Below are 21,418 nucleotides of genomic sequence, written 5' to 3'. Positions count from 1 at the left end.
CTGAGTAGTTGCACTTAATCTTGTGGTTATTTTAGGGTTCAAACTTGCAAACCGATGTTTCCTGAATCTTTACCATTCGAATTAATTGAATGAATAGTCTGCTTGTTTCAGTCTCGTTCACTCAACTCAGAAATAAACATAACACCGCACTCCCCTTTCTACATTTCTACATGACGAACCACACCGGGTTCATACACTCTCTGTGACTCAACAGGGACATTGTTTGCATCAACACAAAGCACAGCCCTGTCATTTTTATGTTTACACTGTGGTTATCATCCCACAGAACAACTATTGATGCAGTTACGCCACCAGAAAATCTCATTGAGAGGGAGTAGTTGTCAGATTGTGCGTGGGTAAAGATCCTGCTATTATAGGCTGTGATATATGCTCTTGAAATAATCCATAGGAAGGTGAGGTTTATATGAGCCAAGGGACTTTTCAGAGTGCTACTTTCTATTAAACATTTATCAGCGGCGGTGAAGGGACCCATACATCGTGTGGTCTAGAAATGTTCCTTTGTAAGGCTCGTGCTCCGTGGACAGATATATAGCAGGAAGAAATGTCCCAGCATGGCAACTGTAGCTGATGGGATCGCTGTGCGCCTAATGTGTTGTTTGTTAAATGTATTACAGTGTGTGATTTGGCAAGAGTCTCTTCTGGTCTGATTCATTTCTGGACTAATTATCAACGAATCTGTCATGATTTTAATTATGGTGCGTTTTAACATATGAATTAGACATTCCCTCTTTGATATGCTTTGTTGCCTCTTACTTTAGATTTCCATTTTTAAAGATTGAATAACCCAGTGGATGTGTTGCATTGGGTGTGTTGGGGTGGAATATCTTTTATAAGGAGTGCTTTTGTTGACACAGCCTCCAGCCTCCGACATCTGATAAGGTGTTATTCATTTAACCATCCACTTCACGTGGCATCGCCCCTGTGTGCTGATAGTTCTGAAATGTGTAATGAAAATGTATAAAACGAGTTACACATATTGAATAATGTAATAATCTATTGACCATTGAAACAGACCAGGGCCGGGTCACAGCCTCGTTCACTTATCCCTGTTTCTAAAAGCTTGAGCTCTTGAGTTGTCAGACTTTGAAATTACTGCTTTCAAAATAAAAATAAGTAGCTGCTGCACATATTTTATTAAACGGTGACAACATACCAAGCTTATTTTTTCTCCTACGAGGTAAACCTGTGGCGTGAACGCTATGATATCAGAAGTCTGAAATTTCCGAGATGAGATCTTTTTTTCTGAATTTTTGTGAACGCCTCATCCAAGCCTGCGTTTTTTCATCAAAGCCACTGTGGTCAGAAAGATGGAGAGTAAATTTATGAAGCCAGGAGACGACGTCTTAACTACAGAGGCTTAAAAATAAGTGGTGCTAAAAATTCAGACTCAGCATTTTTTTTGTCTTTCACTATGTGTCATCTGGCTGTAGTTTCTGCGATGCGTTCAGGTGCAACTTTCTGTCCTGTAGTCAGCCTTCGTTTGTTTTATTGTTTGACGTCGGTTCGGTTTCTCCATATGTTAACATTTTGTGTAATTTGTACAGAATCTTGTGAAGCCAGTGTTTATGTCTAAATTGCAGTGTTCAGTGTACGATGCTGGAGCACGAACCGGGAGGAAGTGACGGCGGTGGCTCGATGGCTGACTCACCTCTTTTCTCCGAAGGATGAGCTCATGCGTCTCTTCCGTCTCTGAACCCCATCTCACTGCTCACTTCATTAAGGCTTTAAAGACCAGGAGCGAACAGTTCTGACACAGATGAGACTAGATAGAATTTACTTAATGACGTGAGATTATTTGCACTATTGAGCAGACGCCGGCGTTGTTGGAGTTTTCAAATAGTTGTTGGGTGATTAGTGTTTGTTCATGGTCTCCTCACAGATGAAGCCTTGTGATCTCAGCAAGAGTGAAAGTTTCTTATTTTTATTTTTCCCCCCACTCTTGTCTGTCTTTCTGTCCACATAATCACCCTGTCGTCTTTCTCACTATCTCCCCATCACATCATTTAGCTGCGGGCTCCTGGTAACCATAGAGATCAGCCAGTTAGCGCTCTCTCTCTTTACCTTGTTGTCTGTCTTTTCCTCACAGCCATTGGGAGCCGTGCACATTAGAAGCCGCGTGATATTTGGTCATTTGGCACATCCAGGGTTAAGCAGCCGAGTGTTTGGTCACGTCTGCTCCTAGTATTGTGGCTCTCTTTTTTTTTTTTTTTTAATTATTATTGTATGTTTAAACATTAGCCCCCATTTTGTTCACTTGTGTCTGTGCTGCTTTGTGAAAATGACGTAGCTGTGCGTGCTCTATTGTTTTCCCATTATCGTCTAGTTCCCTGCAGCTGCAAAGATAGACTGATCCAGCATGTGGTTTTTTACACATTATCTAAAGTTAGATATAGATGTTACATGAAAATGACTTTCATGAGACGTAGCTGGTGTTAGGAGCTAACTTGTTGTACTCTGATCTGCCTTGTTGTTGCTGGCGTATTAGCTGGTAAACACACCTCATCTGAGCTTCCTGCTCACACTCTTTTGCAGACGTGCCAGCATCACCTTGGGTGTCTTGACTAGCTTTCGGGACTTGCAGCAGGCTGTCAGAGAAGTAAGATAACCTCCCGCTAACCTTGAGCTGTAATGAGGTCTGCTCCTGCCATCAGGGGGATTCAGGTGGGCCGAGGGAGAAGGGGCTTCGCTGCTCAACGCTGACCGAGAGGGCGCGGGGGGGCACAGGCTGGGCCGACAGATTGTACCCCCCGCCCCCTTCGTATTGGCACCTCAAAGCCTCCCTGACAGCTTGTCTGGCGTCTCGTGGCATTAATGTTGTGCACAAACACAGGAGGGCCAAGAAAATATGGTACGACCATTTAAAGGAAAGGAGCATTTCTATGAGGCATTCATGAATTCAGTGTCAACTTATGCTGTCTGTTACATTTTTTTTTTTTTTTTTTGTGCATAGTTTAGCATTTAATAAAATAACTTAAGGCGCCACTGGAAAAGCACAAAGAAGCACAAATGCATCGTAAATCCAGAAGAAATAACCAGGGTTCTCGTTCCTTTTCGCAGTCAGAGGAACTTATCTTTTCATGACTTGAGTGCTTCATCTGTGCACATTGATTAAGCTCTAGGACTCAGAATGGAAATATAAGGGGGGAAAAAATGTCCATATTAAGGGTCAAACTCCAGAGCCAAGAAAGAAAGAAACTGCTTTCACCGATAAGTACTAGTAGTACTTTCTTTCCAGATTACATCACCATTGATAGTTGTGATAGCACCTTGTTGGCACGTCTTGATAACTGGAATCATTTAAATTATAATAATGCAAAGATTAATAGCTACTGCTCTAATTATTTATGACTGTTTTCATGCTGCCACACCTTCCAGTATTCTTAGTGTCTCTGCTGTAATGGGTGATTATCAGGCTGCAGACATTGCATGTAGAATGTGATATGACTGTAATTAATATCACAATTAAGATTATTTTTCCAAAGTATCAGATTGCAAACACACACTTGGTGGCTGTCTTATTATGTTACGCTGTGGTCGCACTATGAGCTAAAGTAATTACGAGGTTTTTGTTGATGTGTAATTGAGGTCACAGTGAAGGTGTTGTCATATTGAGCTAAGTCAGACGTATTTTTTTGTCCTCGTTGTTTACATAAAACACCATCATCACCAGGGTTAACTCAGTCCTCCAAAAAAACAAACATTAAACACCTCGGTGACAAAAGTTGAAAATTATAGGCGTGACGTTTTTTTTTATGTAAGACATTATGTATCATCTCAATAGATCTTGTTAAATTAGAATTAGAAACCTTTATTTGTCCCCCAGTAGGTAGAGAAATAAAGCTTAAATGTAATTTAACTTTTAATGATCACAATATAGTTAAACTGAAGTATAATAAAGGGCAATATTAAATTATGTTTGGCCCTAAATCCAGCTATTGGCCTTCTCTAGGAGGATTAACAGAGTACATGAATTGCATAGTAAGTGCAGCAAGTGAGCATCTTAGTTGGAGAAAAAAGAAGATATAAATAATTCACTTTTCTGCACCCTCATGAGAACCTAATTAGATGGAGGATAAAAGCCTGACCTGTTGATACTGACCGACTTGAACGTCATTAATAACTTCAATGCAAATTGAACGACTGCTGAGGCTGCAGTCGTAAAGCCGGGCCCCTTAAAGTGTGTTAACGTGTATGATAGCTGTGTGTGTGTTTGTGGGTTTTTCCTCATGGCAGCTCAGGAGACAAAAACAGGAAGAGTAACGGTAGCCTCCTCTGTCCTCGCTTTCAGCTCTGCCCGACCCGTCTATTGTCTGTCCTATCTGGACATCTCTCTTCACATATTTGAAATAGTAAGACTCTTACATCCCGCTGCTACCATCCCCACCGCTGCCTTTTGTGTCGGCTTTCTCAAAGGACCTGACGCCTATGAATATCTGCTTGTGTTTGCTGGTAAACTTAAGCCTGACGTACGGGAGTATCGATAGCCAGAAGCATGTAGAGTTCACAGGCGTAATCCAGTCCACAATACGCCTGCCTCTTTTTTTTTTTTTTTTTTTTTTATTTGAGTGATGATGGGAAGTACATTGACTCCCTTTTTCCCCATATCCAACACCACGGGGAGTCGTCCATTCCCATTATTTGCCCACAGCAACAAGAGCTCATTATGGAAGCCAGACAGATGTGTTCTCAATTTGTGTCAGAAGGGTGGAGGAGGCTGTGCATGAGAGAAAGAGCAGGCGTATATTGTTCTGCTGTAGGAAGTGTTGGACTGCGTTTGTGCATATAAAGCAGTTTTATTATATAGTGTGATAACAGCCTGAATGTGTTAAAATCACGTTAAATTTTTAAATCTCTGTCTGGCACGCGTCCTGAACGTTCTCAGTTTTTCTGTCTTTGTTTCACAATGTTGAATACTGCTTCATTACGCATGTCGCTCCGGTGGCAGTTTAACCACTATCTTGTCTGCTAATCAGGAGAACTAATTAGGGTTCCTCTTTGTCTGTTTCAGAAATCGAGCGATAGCCGATTATCTACGTTCCAATGGATACGAAGAGGCATATTCCACTTTCAAGAAGGAGGCGGAATTAGATAATGTGAGTATATTAAAGGTGGACCTGTGCATCCGCACAACCAATCAGACCAATTTACGACAAACAATATGCCCTGATTTCCACTTTATTTCCCATTTTAGTCAACACGTTCACGAGTGTGACCGGGAGCACCTGCACCCAATTAGGATGCTCCGTCTGATTAGGGGGGGTCTCTGCTCCACGTGTCTGCTAAATGAACTCGAGAGACGCATTTATTCACCTGTAAATGTTGGATCTCCAGCAGTATCATCACATACGTCCTTTCTTTAACATTATTGGCTTTGCCTTTAAATAAAATTGTAATTAGTTGAGCGTAAATGTGGTCACAAACACTCTAGGTGGCCAAATTATTAGGTACGCCTGTACTATATGAAACAGCTTAATGCTTATTTTGTGTTATAAAGTAATTTCCAATGAAACAATAACACATCATGACTATGATGATTGTTTTAGTCTGCCTCAGTTTGACCGACTGTTACCTCTCAGATGACAAGTGTATGATTCGGATGCTGACTTGTAGTCACACTTAACCGTGGACGTCAGCACTTAAACCGTGTGGTATTGTAGTAATGTAGACTGTAACATAGAATTTACATTAGAATAAAACATACTCTTTAACCATTCAACTAAATTTAAGGAGCTTCCTTTGCATTTGTCAGTTGTGGCACATTTTCTTCCACCTTATGTTCACATAACAGCCCACCCTGGTCGCTCTTCATGCCGCAGCCCTTTGGAAGCAGCCTGAATAATGAATGAATGGCACGGAGGGATGGGTGCACCCTGTTGGGTATTAGCGCTGAGACACACACACACACACACACACACACTGGCAGGGCCATGCTAAACAACCATGTGGATTTTAGCAGCCTTCTCCTGAGGCCACATCGTTAGACGTTCATTATCGATGCTTTTTATGAACTAAATGTTCTTTACCTTTGGCCCTTTGTGGCAATTTGAGAAGCATTTTAAGGTTAATGCTATGCCTGCTAGTGTGCACTAGAAGGAATAATTAATAGAGGTCATGCTCTAGATATTTTTTTTTTATTTCCTCGTGAAAGAAAATGTGTGCACCTACTTGCACAGACAAACACATACATATGTGGCTGTTTGTGACCCTCTGCCAACAGGATGGTGTGTTGCAGTGAAGTCTGGCACTTGTCACTTTGTGTGTGTGTCTTTGTGTGTGTTGGGTCCAGGCAGATGGCAGATTAGATGACTGCAGACTCGTCCAAACCGCTCTCCTCCTATGTTTTCCTTCTCCTCCGTCTCTCTCCCGGCGCCTCAGTGCACGTCTTTGTCTTTTTTTCTGACACCACGAGGAATCACCTCCTCTCATTGAGAAGTGTTAAATATAGGCATTGGTATTGCCTGCTACTCCGCGCACCTCAAGGATGTCTGCTTTTGTTTCCAGCTGAGGCTGAGGAGGTGGCTGTGAAATTGGAGCGCGGTGCTAATTTTCTCCCTCACTGACACCCGTGGCTGTCAATGTGGGTTTTTGATGCTTTGATAGTTAGTCGTCCCCTTGAGGCATTGGTAATACACACTGTGGCACCAGAACCCTAGAATAAGGCTACAACAAAGCAACGCTTCAGTCTTTTTACATGGGTTTTCTTTGTTTTAAATTACATGCTAATGAGTTAAATTTAAGGAGACGAGGACGGCAACTTTTAAACATTTTAAAATGTTATAGCTGCAACATTGTGGTATTTATATGCATTTGTTTTGCTGAAGACCTTCTTGAATTGAACCTCAATTTTGATCTAATTTAAAGCTGAAACAAATCAAATGTCAAAACAATCAACAACATTATATTTTTCAGGTTGTTCTCCACATGATGGAAAACAAATGAAGCGAATGAAGCCATTTGAAATTGTCAAGGACCAGACACAACAAAGCTCGACTGTGTCTTCTTGTCACGTCACCTGTGTCTGGACCAAAAAGTTGCACTTGAACACATCACTGAGACAACAGCTAACGGCCAACTAGTGCACACCACGTTTTTGAAACTCTTCAAACCAATAGCTTGCATTAGTTTGTATTCATCTTTCACTCTGAAGTTAGGAAGAGCTACAAACCCTCGCACAGACCTGGGCTCATCTTGAGCAGACGGATTAATTAGTGGTCTGAAGTTTAATCTTTCTAAATGATCCAGTTGTTGTGCAAATCTAAAGCAAGAAAAGCCTTCTGTGTGCCCTTTGAACCTCGTTCTGTTTACTGTCATCTGCTGCCGCTCGCCAACCAGTTGCGTAGCCAGTTGAACACGTTTAAAGCCGACAACAAGGGTTCGACTAGTGCCGATGATGTGGTACATTTGTGTTGTTTTTTTCTTCTCATGCACTAGTTCAGCTCAACAGTTGCGAGTCAACATGAGCGCTGGCAGACGGCCCACGTTGGCTCGGTGTGTCATGGCCTTAAGGCTTTGTGACATTCTGATAGTCTGATTATTATTAGTTGCCACCCTACTTCTACATCTTTTTTTTTTTCTTGTCAGCAGTCACTGAGAAAACACGCCACTGCATTGTTTTCCTCCTTCTTGGCAGCAGGGAACAGTCTGTGCCTTGAAGTCTGTTACGTAAAAGGTAGTGGCCAGCGAGAGGTATTATCCCGCAGGTGGAATCAGGCGTCTCCCCGCCAGGACTGCCACAAGTTAACTTCCACCGCTGCCTCCAGTACCGGGTGTGTGGCTGTAAGCTGCCTAAGCCGTTCTTGTCTGCAGGAGATTAGCTTGTGTGAGAAGGATTAGGACCTACAGTGTGTGTTAATGTGTGCGCAGACTGATTGTGTTTATGTGTGCGGTACAGTAGGTTGGTCGTGTCTGGCAGTCTGCGTCGGCCTGTGAGGGGCGTGTAAATAATTCCCTGCTCTTTCTTGCTGTGGCCAAAGACCTCAACATGCCCCCCCAGCTGGCCCCCCCACCCCTCCCACATGCCTCACCTACTTTGATTGGCTGTATTTTTGTCTGATATCTCCTGTGTCTCCCCAACAGAATGAAGAATTGGATAAGAAGTATGCCGGCCTTTTGGAAAAGAAATGGACCTCAGTCATCAGATTACAAAAGAAGGTTTGTGTTTTTTTACCCCCTCCTTAAATAATGCTCATGGGGATTGTAGTCTTGTGAATGGTTCGTGACATTAGAGCTGAGTGAAGGCATCCACCATACCCAAGGCACATCCCAGACTGTGTGCATATTTGTGTACATTATACTGACGTGTAACCTGTACGCTCCGGGCAGGTAATGGAGCTTGAATCCAAACTGAATGAAGCTAAGGAGGAGATCACCCTGGGCGGCCCCGTAAGTCAGAAACGTGACCCCAAAGAGTGGATCCCCCGCCCGCCAGAGAGGTACGCGCTGAGTGGCCACCGCAGTCCAGTCACCCGCGTCATCTTCCACCCGGTCTTCAGTGTCATGGTGTCTGCGTCTGAGGACGCAACAATAAAGGTCAGTGCTGCTGGACGATGGATAGCGGGGTTTGACAGATGAATGTCTGCAGGTTGAGATGTACAGCCTCCATTATAATAATCGATACATACTGCGGATGAGCCTTAAACGTTGCACTAAAAAGCAGCCTCCATGCTTGTTTGTACAATATTAGTTTTAAGATGTCATTCAGCATCATTTATTTCTCATAATTAAGCATATTGGTGTGTGCTAGTGTGTTATCAGACATTAATGGCAACAGTATTGATGTCGAGCTTGCACAGCTTGCACAGATGGCACAGCTGCTCGGTACGGGTAATATTTGAGTATGCTAATATTTTTATTGATGATGTTTGGTCTAAATGTGAGAAAGTGTTCAAACGTAATATTGTGTGTATATATTCTTCTTCTGAAGACACAAAGGCTTCGCAAACATCTACTGTCCTTTTTTTTTTGCTTTCATGCATCCTCCCACACCACAGTCATTTTTTTAATTTAGTGCCAGCTTGGTGGCAACTCTAACCAACACAGCTTTTAATTGTTTCTCCAATTTCCTCCTTCTCCTCCTCCTTTTGTTAACGCTTCACTGCTTTCAGCTCCAGTCGCTCCTTCCTAGAAGTATCTCTCTCTTTGTGTATCCCTAGTTTCCATATATAAACTCCTTCGTCTGTCTCTGGGCTATTTTTACAGCAGCACCTCTCTCCACGGCTTCACTGCACAATACCAATACTCTGCTGAGCTGTTTGTTGTGTATATTTTATTCATGAGACAATAAGAGACACTTGTACATCTCCTCCCTTACTAAACCCCCACAGCAGGGATCCCTCGCTCCGTTTTGGCATCTTCTTCCTCCTCTTCCAGCCCCACCCCTCGCTCCCACCGCAGCCCCGCCCCTCAGCATCCTGCCTCATTTATCTTCCTCTTAAAGCATTAGTCGCCCCACCTTTGCCACACGCCATCAGCCGTCCCTCCCTCGGGCGCAGTCACGCCTGGCTCCAAATCTAAAATTCGGTCCAGCTTTCTTGCACATCTCCTCCTGCTCGCTTCGCCTCTCGGTGGCCTGGCCTGACTTCCCTCCGTGTCCTACTTTTCTCCTTCTGAAGAGCGCTCTTAAATTTTTAACCAGAGAGTAAACCTTGTACTCTTTACACAGAGCAGACTGTGGAGCTGGTTTGCTTTCAACGTCGTGTTGGTGTCTAACCTCAGACTGAACTCCCTGTCAGTTATCGAGCTCAAAGACGCCTGAAACTCAGCACATTGTCAGACGTCTTATTTGTTTATTTTATGCAGAAAGCAGAATAATTTACTGTTTTATGGGAGGTTTTTCTGGTGAAATGTAATTGGTTTTAATCTAAGAAATCTTACAAGCTGAGATAATTTCAAGCTCGTACCTGGGCTCAAAATGCTTTTTCTTTTTTCAGATAATGTCTGCAGTGAATGCATTTTTGCGCAGTCATAAACCCTCCTCATGAATTTGTTGTCAGTATTTTAAGAATTCTTAGTAGACTAGTAACAGGAATAGATCAGGAAGTTGGCTTCAGTTTAACTTGAGTGACAATAATTACCAGAAGAAAGACAAAGATGGAAACTTTTCTCTTGTTGCGATTTCCCCTGATCTTTGTCATCTATTAACCAGATGCATGTCGATGCCAACTTTCCTCTGTGCTCCTATTTGTCACTTTAAACACTTTAAACTTCTCAGATCTGCTGTGTGCAGACCTTATTTCACTCTGTGGATTTTATGTAAATCACCAAATCATCCTGATGGCACATCAGCCGTCGTCTAGGTTGATGTGAACGAGGGCAGAGAACTAGAGTATCGGCTTATTTTCATGGATCCCTTCACAAATGGCACATGCAAAGGTAGACGTAGTGTTTTTGTTGGTCTCTATCCAAGGCCTTTTCACTCAAGGAATTCAAACTGTTAATCATTAGGAAGTAGGTGAGACTGTGTCATGTCGTGGAGAAGATTTATCTTTCTGATGCCACTGAGTTACAGGTAGATTAATTGTGGTTTAGATGCTGCTACTGAAGGCTGTTCTGTTTAAACCTGGTGTGAACTGCTCTGGAATAAACCCCCTCATGGATCTGATAGCTCTTGGCCATCTGTAGCTTCCTTTGTGGGGGAGGCAGAAGAACTACAGGAATGGGGGAGGAAAGGGTGGCGGGGGTCTTCTGTCACCGTCTGCCCAAAATCCCTCACCCCAAGAGGGGAACCGAGGAGGGTTTATCCCTCCGTGACAGACCGTCTGTCTGCTTAAAAGCCAGAGATTCAACAGCTATCTCAGGCTGGAAAACGAGGCTTTAACTGTTCACTCCATTTTGTGTCTGTTCTCCAACTGGCAGCGCTGCACGGAGCACAATAAACCGTTTCTTGGCTTTTATCAGGCCTAACTGTAACCCTAATTGGTTTGTGTCCCAGACATTAGCAACAGTAATGTGTCACAGAGGCTGCAATTCAGTACCCAGCGTCTCTAATGTCTGCATTAAATCTGAGTCTGGTCATGTTTAATAATTTAACCATCAGTGTGTCTCATTGTCGACTGTAATGCGACTTCGCTCGGCAGCTCGGTTTGTCTCTCAGCTCTCAGCACAGAATGATGCGGCACTCGGCGTCTGTGCTGGAGGGATTCATTTTCAAATAAAAGAGCAGAAGTGCGTTTTCTCAGTGATGCGCCGACTGTGGTTCAGTTGTGTCTGCCGGTAACATTCGCCTTTTAAAGATAATGAAACGATGTGATCTGTTCGCCAGGTGTGGGACTACGAGACGGGAGACTTTGAACGCACACTGAAGGGCCACACGGATTCAGTGCAGGACATCTCATTTGACCAGACTGGAAAGCTGCTAGCGTCCTGCTCTGCAGACATGACTATCAAGCTGTGGGACTTCCAAGGCTTCGAGTGCATCAGGACCATGCATGGTAAGAGGATGACGCCATTAACTACTTCAGCACTTTCACACTTTTGGCAAAAGATCTGAAATCTGCATCACAGCTACTGTAAATAATGTGTAGCTACATTTTTATAACGTGCTTTGATGCACATTTGTTTAGTGAGTTTAGCTGTAAGTCGGTGGAAATGACAAAGTAAATAACAAAAAAAAATTCTTTTTTCCAAATATGTTCTGACGTAGTGAGTATTTAACTCACATGACTGATCAGCTGATTCAGTCCTTGCTGCATATAATAAAATCATAGTTTCTTTCTCTCTGGACAACATTAAAGAAGCACAACCTGAGATGAATAAATAACCTCAAGTGCCTCTTTATTTTACTCTTATAATTTTCAAAGTCTTGGCTTCTTTGCGTTTTTGTTTTGTATTAGATTTGCAGCCTCAGTTATTTTTTGTTGCTTTAAATCCTCTGTCATGGTCTCCGCATGATTTCTGTCTAAATATAGATCTATGCTTTTAATAAGACCGTCTTTATTCTTTTCTTATCAGAGTATGTGCCGTGCCTCCGGTCATGCCAGCACTGAATCAGTCTTTAGGCGTCGCACCCTGTTCATTTCACCCTAATTGCCAAGTAAATGACGACAGCGTATATTACATTACTACTGATTTACAGACCACAGAGTACATATAAAAATAATACGTTTCTCATCTTAAAACGTTTACTAGAAGTGTCCATTGATGTCTGACTGAAGCAGATGTCAATGAATATTAATGAAATAAATAATCCCGCTCGGCGAACAGACATAAATCGCTCTAGCATTCTTAAATTTATGCGACGGATCTCACTGGTTGCCATCTTTTTTTTGTTGTAACTGAGGACTGACTCTCCTCTTAAACAGATGAGCCGCATTCGAGATGCAGGGACATCGGCGTCTAAAACCACTTAGTAGTAAACCGGACCTGTTGTTTAGTTTTATTCTCCACCGTTTCCTCTCCCCGTCCTCTTTTACACCACTGTCTCCATTCACTTTTAATTTATCTACTCAACCCTTCCTAATCCACCACTTCTGTTTTCCACATCTTTAAAAAAAAAAAAAAATCTCGGGGCCAACTGGTGAAGTAGATTAATGCCGATTTGGGCAGCAGTTTAATTATCCTCTTCAGCACCAGATAGCACTTTTCTGTGTAGCCGCCCCCCATTATCATAGCCTCATGGCATGTGTAAGTGCACGTGCACACATACAGACACACACTCACACACATACTTAAGCGGGCCTTTTAGAGTATACTTGCTGTTGTCTTCATCTGTTGAGCAGCTTAAATATGGCCCAACATCTAGGTAATTAGACATCTCTTATTCTCCGTGGAACAAAATAAGCCCTGGTAAATTGGCTGCCTCGCTTGTCATTTAATTGGCTAATTATGACCAAACCCGTCGTTTTTTTTGTTTTGTTTTGTTTTTCGTTTTTGGTTTTGTCGAGTGCTGAAATGTGTCAAAACTGTAACTGTGGTTAGTGTGAAGGAGGAAAGATTAAAAGCCTCGTGTGTTGCCGTGTTGAAATGGTTAAATGCCGTTTTACACAGGGACTGTGCTGTTTGTGAATCTTGATTACAAGCTCATGTTTTCGTCTTTTCTGTTTCGCAGGACACGACCACAATGTTTCGTCTGTAGCCATCATGCCCAATGGAGATCACATCGTTTCCGCCTCGAGGGACAAAACCATAAAAATGTGGGAGGTGGCAACTGGGTATGAAAAAAAAAAACTAAACACCCTCAAACCACTGTTATGAACACTGTTTTTGTTTTTTAAACTGTTTTAACTCATCACATCCACGTCTTTTCCGCCCGTTAGCTACTGTGTGAAGACCTTCACAGGCCACAGGGAGTGGGTCCGCATGGTGCGACCCAACCAGGACGGCACACTTCTCGCCAGCTGCTCCAACGACCAGACAGTTCGCGTTTGGGTCGTGGCCTCCAAAGAATGCAAGGCCGAGCTGCGGGAGCACGAACATGTGGTCGAGTGTATCTCCTGGGCACCGGAGAGCGCCTACCCCACCATCCTCGATGCCACAGGCTCCGAGGTAAAGGAAGGGTTGTGGTTCATCTGAGGTTTCTGTTGAATGAGGTGCACTCGGGGAGTTATTTCGCTTGTTTTAGTATTTGACCAAAGTAAATATCCAATCATTGTGCCCTAACGTTGGGGGAACAATACTAATTCAACATGGAGAGTGGAGAAATAGAAGTTTCTGAATATAAAGGGGAGGAAGAGCAGACGGTAAACAAACTAATCTACTCAGACAGAAACATTCCCAAACATGATGGTGCGTCTTCATTACCATCATGGTGCATATCACCTGATCTAATCGCAGTCACGATTTAAGGCTGCGCCATTACATAACCAAACTTTCCTAGTGTGTGTGCAGCGAGTACGGTCACATGACTAACCAGCATGCACGAACAGGAAAAAAAAAAATGCAACGTCTGTTACACGGTGATATTTTGGATTCAGGTACGGTGACGTTGAACAGAAAGAAATGCTGTGTAAAAGTAAAACAAAAAAGGTTAAAGTTGCCACGTCCTGCAGCAAAACAACAAATCTTTCTGAAGAACTGACACAGCACAGGTTGTTTTTCATATGTTGTTGTTTTGTTTTTCTTCCAAGAACCTCTGAAGTGGTGTTAGCTTGAACCTTTCAGTATTTTTTGTGAAATAATGGTACCGAGTCAGTTTTTGAGTTAACCATAGTGCTTTTACCTTTTCACTTTTCAGAAATGCCTTAATAAACACATCAAAACAATCACTATTCGCTGCATTTTAGTCAAGCAAGAAGACTCATGATATCATTTATTTATTTTATTGTCATTGCAATCACAATTTTGTCCACTTTATGCACATTTTTATCAAATGGTGCAGCACTACTCTGACGGATATCATAACAGTGACGGTTCACTATATCTCAGATTAGAAAATGAGTAGCGCCGCCTAAGAAAGTCAAGAACGTGGGATCAGTCAAACCCTGGGGGAAGTCAGAAAACTAGTGACTTGTTTTGTCATAATTAAAGTTAAACAGATGAGTTGAAGTGTGATAATTAACTGTAACTGCTGATAAATTAGTGGATTTAAAGGACGTTAAATCAAGAGCCAAATGACTGACAGCTTGTCACACCAAAATCGTGGCGTCAGTAAAAGCGGATCTAACCGGTAACCTCATGGTTATGTACCAAGACACAGTTTAACAAATGTTTCTCACTGTCAGGTGACGCTAAGCGTGTCCATGTGAGCGGCCTCGTACGTCACTGCTCCGACTGACAGCCATGTGCACCGACCAGCTCAAAATGAAAAGTGTGCACTCACACACAGACAGATTCACCACATGGCCTGGAGTCGGCACACGCTCCGTCCTTATGCCTTGTGATGTTGAATGTGTCCAATTGTTGCCTTGACAGATTCAAATTAAAAGTGTCCCTTGCACGTGTTCGCTTGTACAGAAGCTGTTTTGATTCTTAATCGAAGTACGAATTGAGGCGTCGTATGTTGACGTTGGACAGACCCTGAAATCCTGATGTTATCACACAGATGTTTACACATCGGCTCCCAGACCGTTTGCCAACAACACTAAATTAAAAGTTTTGGATAATATTCTGCTAGAGTGACTGAGGACGTTGTAACAGACCCAAGCTCTGAAACACAACTTCACTGATCGTTTTAAAAGCATCGACTTATCAGACGTTCAGTGTATTTTCCAATAGTCTTTCCAGTGTCGCTGGCACAGATTTGAATCGGCCCCTTTCTTTCTCCGCGTTGACATAGAAGTGGATTTGACGTGCTTGTTAGTGTCTGTTAGTGAAACAGGAATTGATAGAGAGTAGGACAGTCCCTTATAAACTGTGACTATTTTATTTGTGGTATTTAATTCTTTAAATATATTTTATCACGTTAATTCTTAAAACATGTGTGTGACATAGACTGAACATAAAATGTGTTATTTCAGTTGTGTAAATCATCAGTAATGACTGATATTTGATTTCCCCTCTTTTTTTTTGTGTGTCTGACTAGTCCAAGAAGAGTGGGAAACCAGGCCCCTTCCTGCTGTCCGGCTCCAGAGACAAAACCATCAAGATGTGGGATGTTAGCATTGGCATGTGCCTTATGACACTGGTGAGTTCAGTCTCATGATAACAGTCTTTAAATAAAGTGTTTTATTATGGTTTGTATGAACATTTTTGTTTAATCTCTGCTGCGTGTCATAGGTTGGCCATGACAACTGGGTGCGTGGGATCCTCTTCCACCCTGGAGGAAAGTTTATTGTGAGCTGTGCAGATGACAAGACCTTAAGGATCTGGGACTACAAGAACAAGCGCTGCATGAAAACCCTGTGTGCCCATGAACACTTTGTTACCTCTCTGGGTAAGCAACTCCTACAAACCCTACAAAAAACAAACAAATGAAAAAGAAAAAAAAGAAATCGTCATCCTTGTTATTGTTTGACCACACGGTCTGTGGAGGTGCTGCAGGGAACTTCTCTATCCTCCGCGTTGAGTAGTGGATCTCTGCTCGGAGAAAAGGTTTGAGAAGCCCAGCGTCTCCACCAGCGTCCTGGGGCTCGCCGGCAGCTTGGGGTTTAAGAAGTGTACAAACGCTCGAGGATTTTCCTGCCCCCCCCCGTCTCTCCTTGTATGTGCGGCTCTTCAGCAGATCAAGGCTCAGGAACTCTCCTGAGGAGCTCTTGGGCCAACTTTTTCTTGGCAGGCCGTTTGAAACCCAGTCCTCTTAAATCCTGCCTCAACCAAAGAGGATCGCGGTGAACTATTGATGTGTCGAATCGTGGTGCGAAAAAAAAAAAAAAAACCACACAAAGCACCTTTGTTTGAAATCATCGGGGGACAAAAGTGTTTTCCTCCTTTGCTGTTGTACGATACCGAGAGCTTTGCTTTTCAGGGGGATGATGGCATCATTTGCATATCCAGCATGTTCATGTTCAGGTTTCTGATTAGTGGTGTCGTTGGATTGACTCTGGCTCTGGTGTAAGAACATGACGTCTCTATTTTTATTCTAGTTGTGACTGAGTCAGTCGTTGTCCAGGCTGATCTACTGTGACGTCAAACATGTCAACAGATTGATGACATTTACATATTATTACATATTATCCCTTCTTTCTATTTCCGTAAAAATAAAATATTTTTGATGACTTGTCTTCAACCTGGGGGCAAATACACTCATGTACCCCGTCATTCTGATGCATTAAAATAACTGATGCATGGATCAGTCAGTTACCCCTCATATAGTAAATACCCACGTTCCCATAGGAAGTGATTCTCTCGTCGTCCATCTCTTTGTAGCTGCTCACTTTTATTTTATTCCTTACTCTGTCCAGATATATAACAGCTCATTTTATAACAATTAAGTAATTACGACCAATTAATTTCCCTTGTGGAGCGTTAAAGTCTGTCTAAGTCTAGTGGATGCTCTGCACTCTGGTTGCCTAGGTAACACTCTTGTATGTTTTCAACCCTGAATGCAGAGCATAAAAATATTGCTGGTGTATTGATGGAGGCAGCTCTTCTTTCTGTCACCACAAAGTATCATCAGTGACTCAGTGTTGCACCACCGCGGTGAATGTTTGTGGGAGCGACCACCATCATGGATGCTGTTTCCCTGCTGCTTAATGTTCGTCCCCTCGTATGCATCGTCTCAAAGTTGAGACCTTTCTTCACCCTTCCTCGATACCACTCACTGAACTAATTAATATTCAGAGGTCTCCGGTTGCCACATCGCTGCTCGTCTCTTCCTGCGTGTGCGCCACAGAATAATATCAACCTTCTCAGGGGACTATATCCCGTGAGGCCGCGGCACATTTTAAATTCCCCTTTAGGCTTCAGTCTTTTTGCATTAATAGTTGTTGAGCGTTTTTGTCCTCGTTCTCTGCTCTGACGACTGTTTCGTTTGCTCCACAGATTTCCACAAGGCTGCTCCCTACGTGGTCACCGGCAGCGTAGATCAAACATTAAAAGTGTGGGAGTGTCGCTGATTTGGACCTCGGAGGATTGGACCACCACCCCCCAATTAACCCAGGAGCTCCTCTGGATCCCACGTCCCCCCTCCCTCCCTCCCTCCCTCCCTCCCTGTCTCCCGTCATCCAGCCTCCTCCATCCACCCCCCCACCCCCCCACCTCACCCAAACCTCACCTGCACATCTTCGTCTCCTCCAGCTGCACTTACCACCATGGTTATTTACCCATCGCGCTCTCTGGTCCAATAACTTTTGTCCTTCTGTGTAAATTATTCCTGGATGTAGATCGAGCTATTAAATGTTACACAAAAAAGTATTCTTGCATGGTAATCCAAAATTGTATACTGTAAATTTACATAACGTTGTCTAGAAGTACCATAGGTTTAACACGGGGCTGGCCGTCTGTCACGCAGCCTTACCGACCAACCGAAGGCAGATGTTTTTGACTGGGTGTAAAACGTAGGGCACTAAAAAAACAAAAACAAAACAAAAAAAAAAAACGATAATTTAAGAAATGACAGTGTCTTTATGTGTAAGATTTATTTTTGTCTATTTTTTTATTTAGGATTTTTTTTTTTTTTTTTTTCTGTTATTTCTCTCCTTCACTGTCGTAGTCTGTTGATGCCTAGCTTGGTGACACGTTGGAGAGTTGAGGCGGGAAAAGGCGATAAACGATTGTCTGTGGGGCGTTGTTATTGAAATAATCTGTAGCTTTATAACATCTCTTCTCAAGTGTGCATACCATTTCTCTTCATGTGGAACTAGGTAATATTTTAATGGCTGTATATACGAATGTTTCAAACTGTTGTCCTTGGACCTCGGGGGCTTGAAAACTGCTTTGTACTCTTGTCGTGGTGGCACATTGAACCACTGCTAGGCTTTAGGTTAAATTATCCCGTTTAAAAATACAAGTGGCTTTGTGAGTAAGCTTTTTACAAGAAGCCCGATGTAGCGAGCAACTTAGTTTGGCTTTCAGCGAGCGCCCTGGGTCACAGCGGCAACCGAGTCCAGGGATTACAACGGTCTAATCTAGCACTTGACGAAGACCTCGGGTGTTTGTGTCTCTCTAGTTAGGAGACAACTTCCCCGAGACCTCGCATGTCAGACTCTGGTTCGAGATGAACCCCCTGTCCACTCCTCCTCCTCCTCCCGTCGCCGCTCAAGGTTGTCGGGAGTCGGTGCACCATAGGAAGTAAAGTTTAAAGATGCTCAGCTGTCCCACGGCGCCTCTGAAGTGAAATAAAAAGAAAACAATATGATGATGATGATGATGACGATGAGTCAAAGTGAGCCCCCTGGGTTTGATAATCTGGGATGTGCAAAGATCTATTATTTCTGAATTATATGTTCAGCATAATTAAAAAATAAAAAAATGTTTTTGATTTAAAAAAAAAAAAAATATGTGAATATAAAATGTAAATTTAGCTCGTTAGTGAGAGATTTGGCAGTTTTGTATGATCGCACTAAAGGATGAACTGAATGGAAATTGATTAGTGAGGAGGGGAAGCTAGCGACGGACATGCCGAGCGATCTGCTGGTGGTGTTTCGTCTGTAGACGAATCTGACGCTGGGTTTGGGGTGTTTTTGTTTTTCAAGCCCCTGGATCTGATACCGGTGACGACACTAAAGCCCGATGATCTCTACAGACGAACACACACACACACACACAGACCACTCGACACGTGTGAAAATGTCTTCTGAGTGGCTTTCCTCAATACAGGAAGGTTTCAGACTGGAAAATAACCCAACCATTCCACTTCTCTTGTAGGACAACAAAAATGAAACGTCTCGCTTCTAATAGTAGCTGGCGAGGTGGTTCATTAATCTTGCACATCCCTGTTTTTCTCTTTGGTCGTTTAACGGCGAACAAAGGCGACATTAAAGTTTAATGATGTTGATAAACGCATAAAAACCTATAATTTCTGATTAGCCTTTTCATTCCAGTGCTGTTCTCGGCTAATAAAGAATTCCACTGCTTAACCGATCTTCTTCTTATCTTAGCTTCTTTGCCAAGTTTTCCTCTTCCTGTGTGTACTGGATGTGGTGATCTGCTGCTCAAGCTCTTGCTAGTGGCTATACTGTGAGCCTCGTGTGACCTGTTGATGTAGCACTGCTGCATGTTGACCTGCACCGAGAGGCAGAGCTGTCGGAAACGTACACTTGCTAAAGCTCAGAGCATTCCTATCAGACTAATTGGTATGAATAATGGAAACTGTGTTTGTACTAAAAGTAGTTTGACAGTTTGGGAAAGGTGTGTGTTTGCTCCCTCGCTGAAGATGTTACGTCAATGTATAGCCAGCAATTGGTTAGCTCAGCCCATATAAATGGAAACTGAGGGAAAGCGCTAGTTTTACGGTGTAACGGTGCAGCTACAAAACTAAACCTTCAGTTTACATAGTTGCTCAACTGGTTCCCCATTGAATCTGGTATATTGGTTGCCTGGCAACTAAAGTACAATTGAACAGTTTGTGAAAATCTTCATTATTATTATTTTGTTTAAAAATCCCAATAGTAATAAAGCATTTGCAGTAAATTAAGACACTGAAAACCTCTAAGTGGTGCCTGTAATATTGAAAACGTGGTAAAATACAGGCACTTTTCTACTGGAGTCTCCCCGGTTGCCTGGCAACTGGTCTCAGCTGTCGGAGAGAGCCAGGCTAGCCGTTAGCAGCCTCTGTGCCAAGATAAACCAACCATCTGCCGGCTCCAGCTACACACTCACTGTACAAACATGAAGGAGACTTTTCCCAAACTGTCCCTCGTCCAGGGCCGTGTCCTTGGTCACTGGCTGGCTCGGTGAGTTCAGACAGCTCTGTTCTTTGGTTGTATAAAGGCTGGTTTTGTTGTGGTGATGCTATGTTGAAGGAGCTTCCACGTCCTCCTCCTCCTCCTCCTGTAAATGCAATGGGATTGTGGCAGACTAGGATGTCCCAAAGGAGAAGTCCTCGCTATCAGGGATTATTATCGTCTCCCGTTGGTGTTTGCCCCCAAACAACGGTCTTATTTTTTTTGCTAGTGGCTGTTTTCTCTGTCCAAAACTTTGGGTTGAGAGAAAACGATCAAGTTTATAGTACAATTTGGCACGGCTAATGAAGATGCCAATGTGTTAAATGTTCTAGCTGAAGCCAAAAAATGGAGACGTTTGTCCGTGTAATTCCGGTTTACCGACAGAAATCAAGCTCCTCGTTGGTCCAGCACTGTGACCAACTTTGGGAAATGTTAAGAGTCTCCTCAGGTTCACGCTATGACATGCCAGACCACAAAATGTAAATTAAAATTCCCTTCCTTGGTTTTTAGTCGAGGAATGTGGTAAATCAAAGGTCAGGACGATGTGTGTTCTGTTTATTTTGTAATAATCGGTGGAGAGGAAAAAAAAAAAAAAGCAACAACACAGCTGAGCTGCTGATGTTGTGTAAAAGTGTTCAAGAAAAAGAAAAAAAAAACAAAAAAAACTTCTTCCCATTTGCAGGTCCCAAGCAATCCCTGTGCTGCTCTGGTCTGGCGTGTGAGGCGACCCACAGACAATGTTGTGACTTTCTGTGGGTCGCCCCGGCCTCTTAGTCCCTCTGTCCTCTGTAACTTGCCTGTCAACCACATCCGAGGGCTTCAGACTGCACAACAAGCTCCTACAGGAGAGCTCATGATGTTTTCGCCACTATGGTCTCACTCTTCACACAGCAAACTGTTAACAATATACCTGGGTGTCATTATTGTTTGCGATATAATAAAATAAGAAAAAACTGCGTCTCTGTGTCTTACTTGTTCGGAGTGTTTAGTTATTTTAAGAAAGTTGTTCAAAGAAGTTGAATATTTGGATTAAAATTAATTTTTAAAAAAAGTTTACATTTTGTCTCCTATAAAGGTAATGTAAAGATAAACATTTTAAGACAAAAATGTATAAAAAAGTAATGTTATAAAGTTGTGGTATTGAATATTAATTGTAATGTTTTTGAAGTAATTTAACAAGTTTTGCAAAAGTCTCAAAT

The 21,418-nt window shown here is 42.8% G+C and overlaps 1 protein-coding gene across 1 annotated transcript in view; it reads left to right on the top strand.

The window, feature by feature from the left end:
- Window positions 1–21,175, top strand: part of LOC125013974 (lissencephaly-1 homolog) — a 33,957-nt gene extending 12,782 nt beyond the window's left edge. The window contains exons 3-11 of the mRNA XM_047594949.1: window positions 5,030–5,114; window positions 8,098–8,172; window positions 8,344–8,550; window positions 11,282–11,450; window positions 13,067–13,169; window positions 13,275–13,503; window positions 15,479–15,580; window positions 15,673–15,829; window positions 17,377–21,175. Of these exons, the coding sequence (XP_047450905.1) occupies window positions 5,030–5,114; window positions 8,098–8,172; window positions 8,344–8,550; window positions 11,282–11,450; window positions 13,067–13,169; window positions 13,275–13,503; window positions 15,479–15,580; window positions 15,673–15,829; window positions 17,377–17,450 (1,201 nt within the window). The 3' untranslated portion in view covers window positions 17,451–21,175. The remainder of the gene's footprint in view (window positions 1–5,029; window positions 5,115–8,097; window positions 8,173–8,343; window positions 8,551–11,281; window positions 11,451–13,066; window positions 13,170–13,274; window positions 13,504–15,478; window positions 15,581–15,672; window positions 15,830–17,376) is intronic.
- The last annotated feature ends 243 nt before the right edge of the window (window positions 21,176–21,418 follow it).

This window comes from Mugil cephalus, chromosome 9, assembly GCF_022458985.1.
Source record: "Mugil cephalus isolate CIBA_MC_2020 chromosome 9, CIBA_Mcephalus_1.1, whole genome shotgun sequence".
Classification (NCBI taxonomy): Eukaryota; Metazoa; Chordata; class Actinopteri; order Mugiliformes; family Mugilidae; genus Mugil; species Mugil cephalus.
This window is presented reverse-complemented; position numbering and strand designations above follow the sequence as displayed.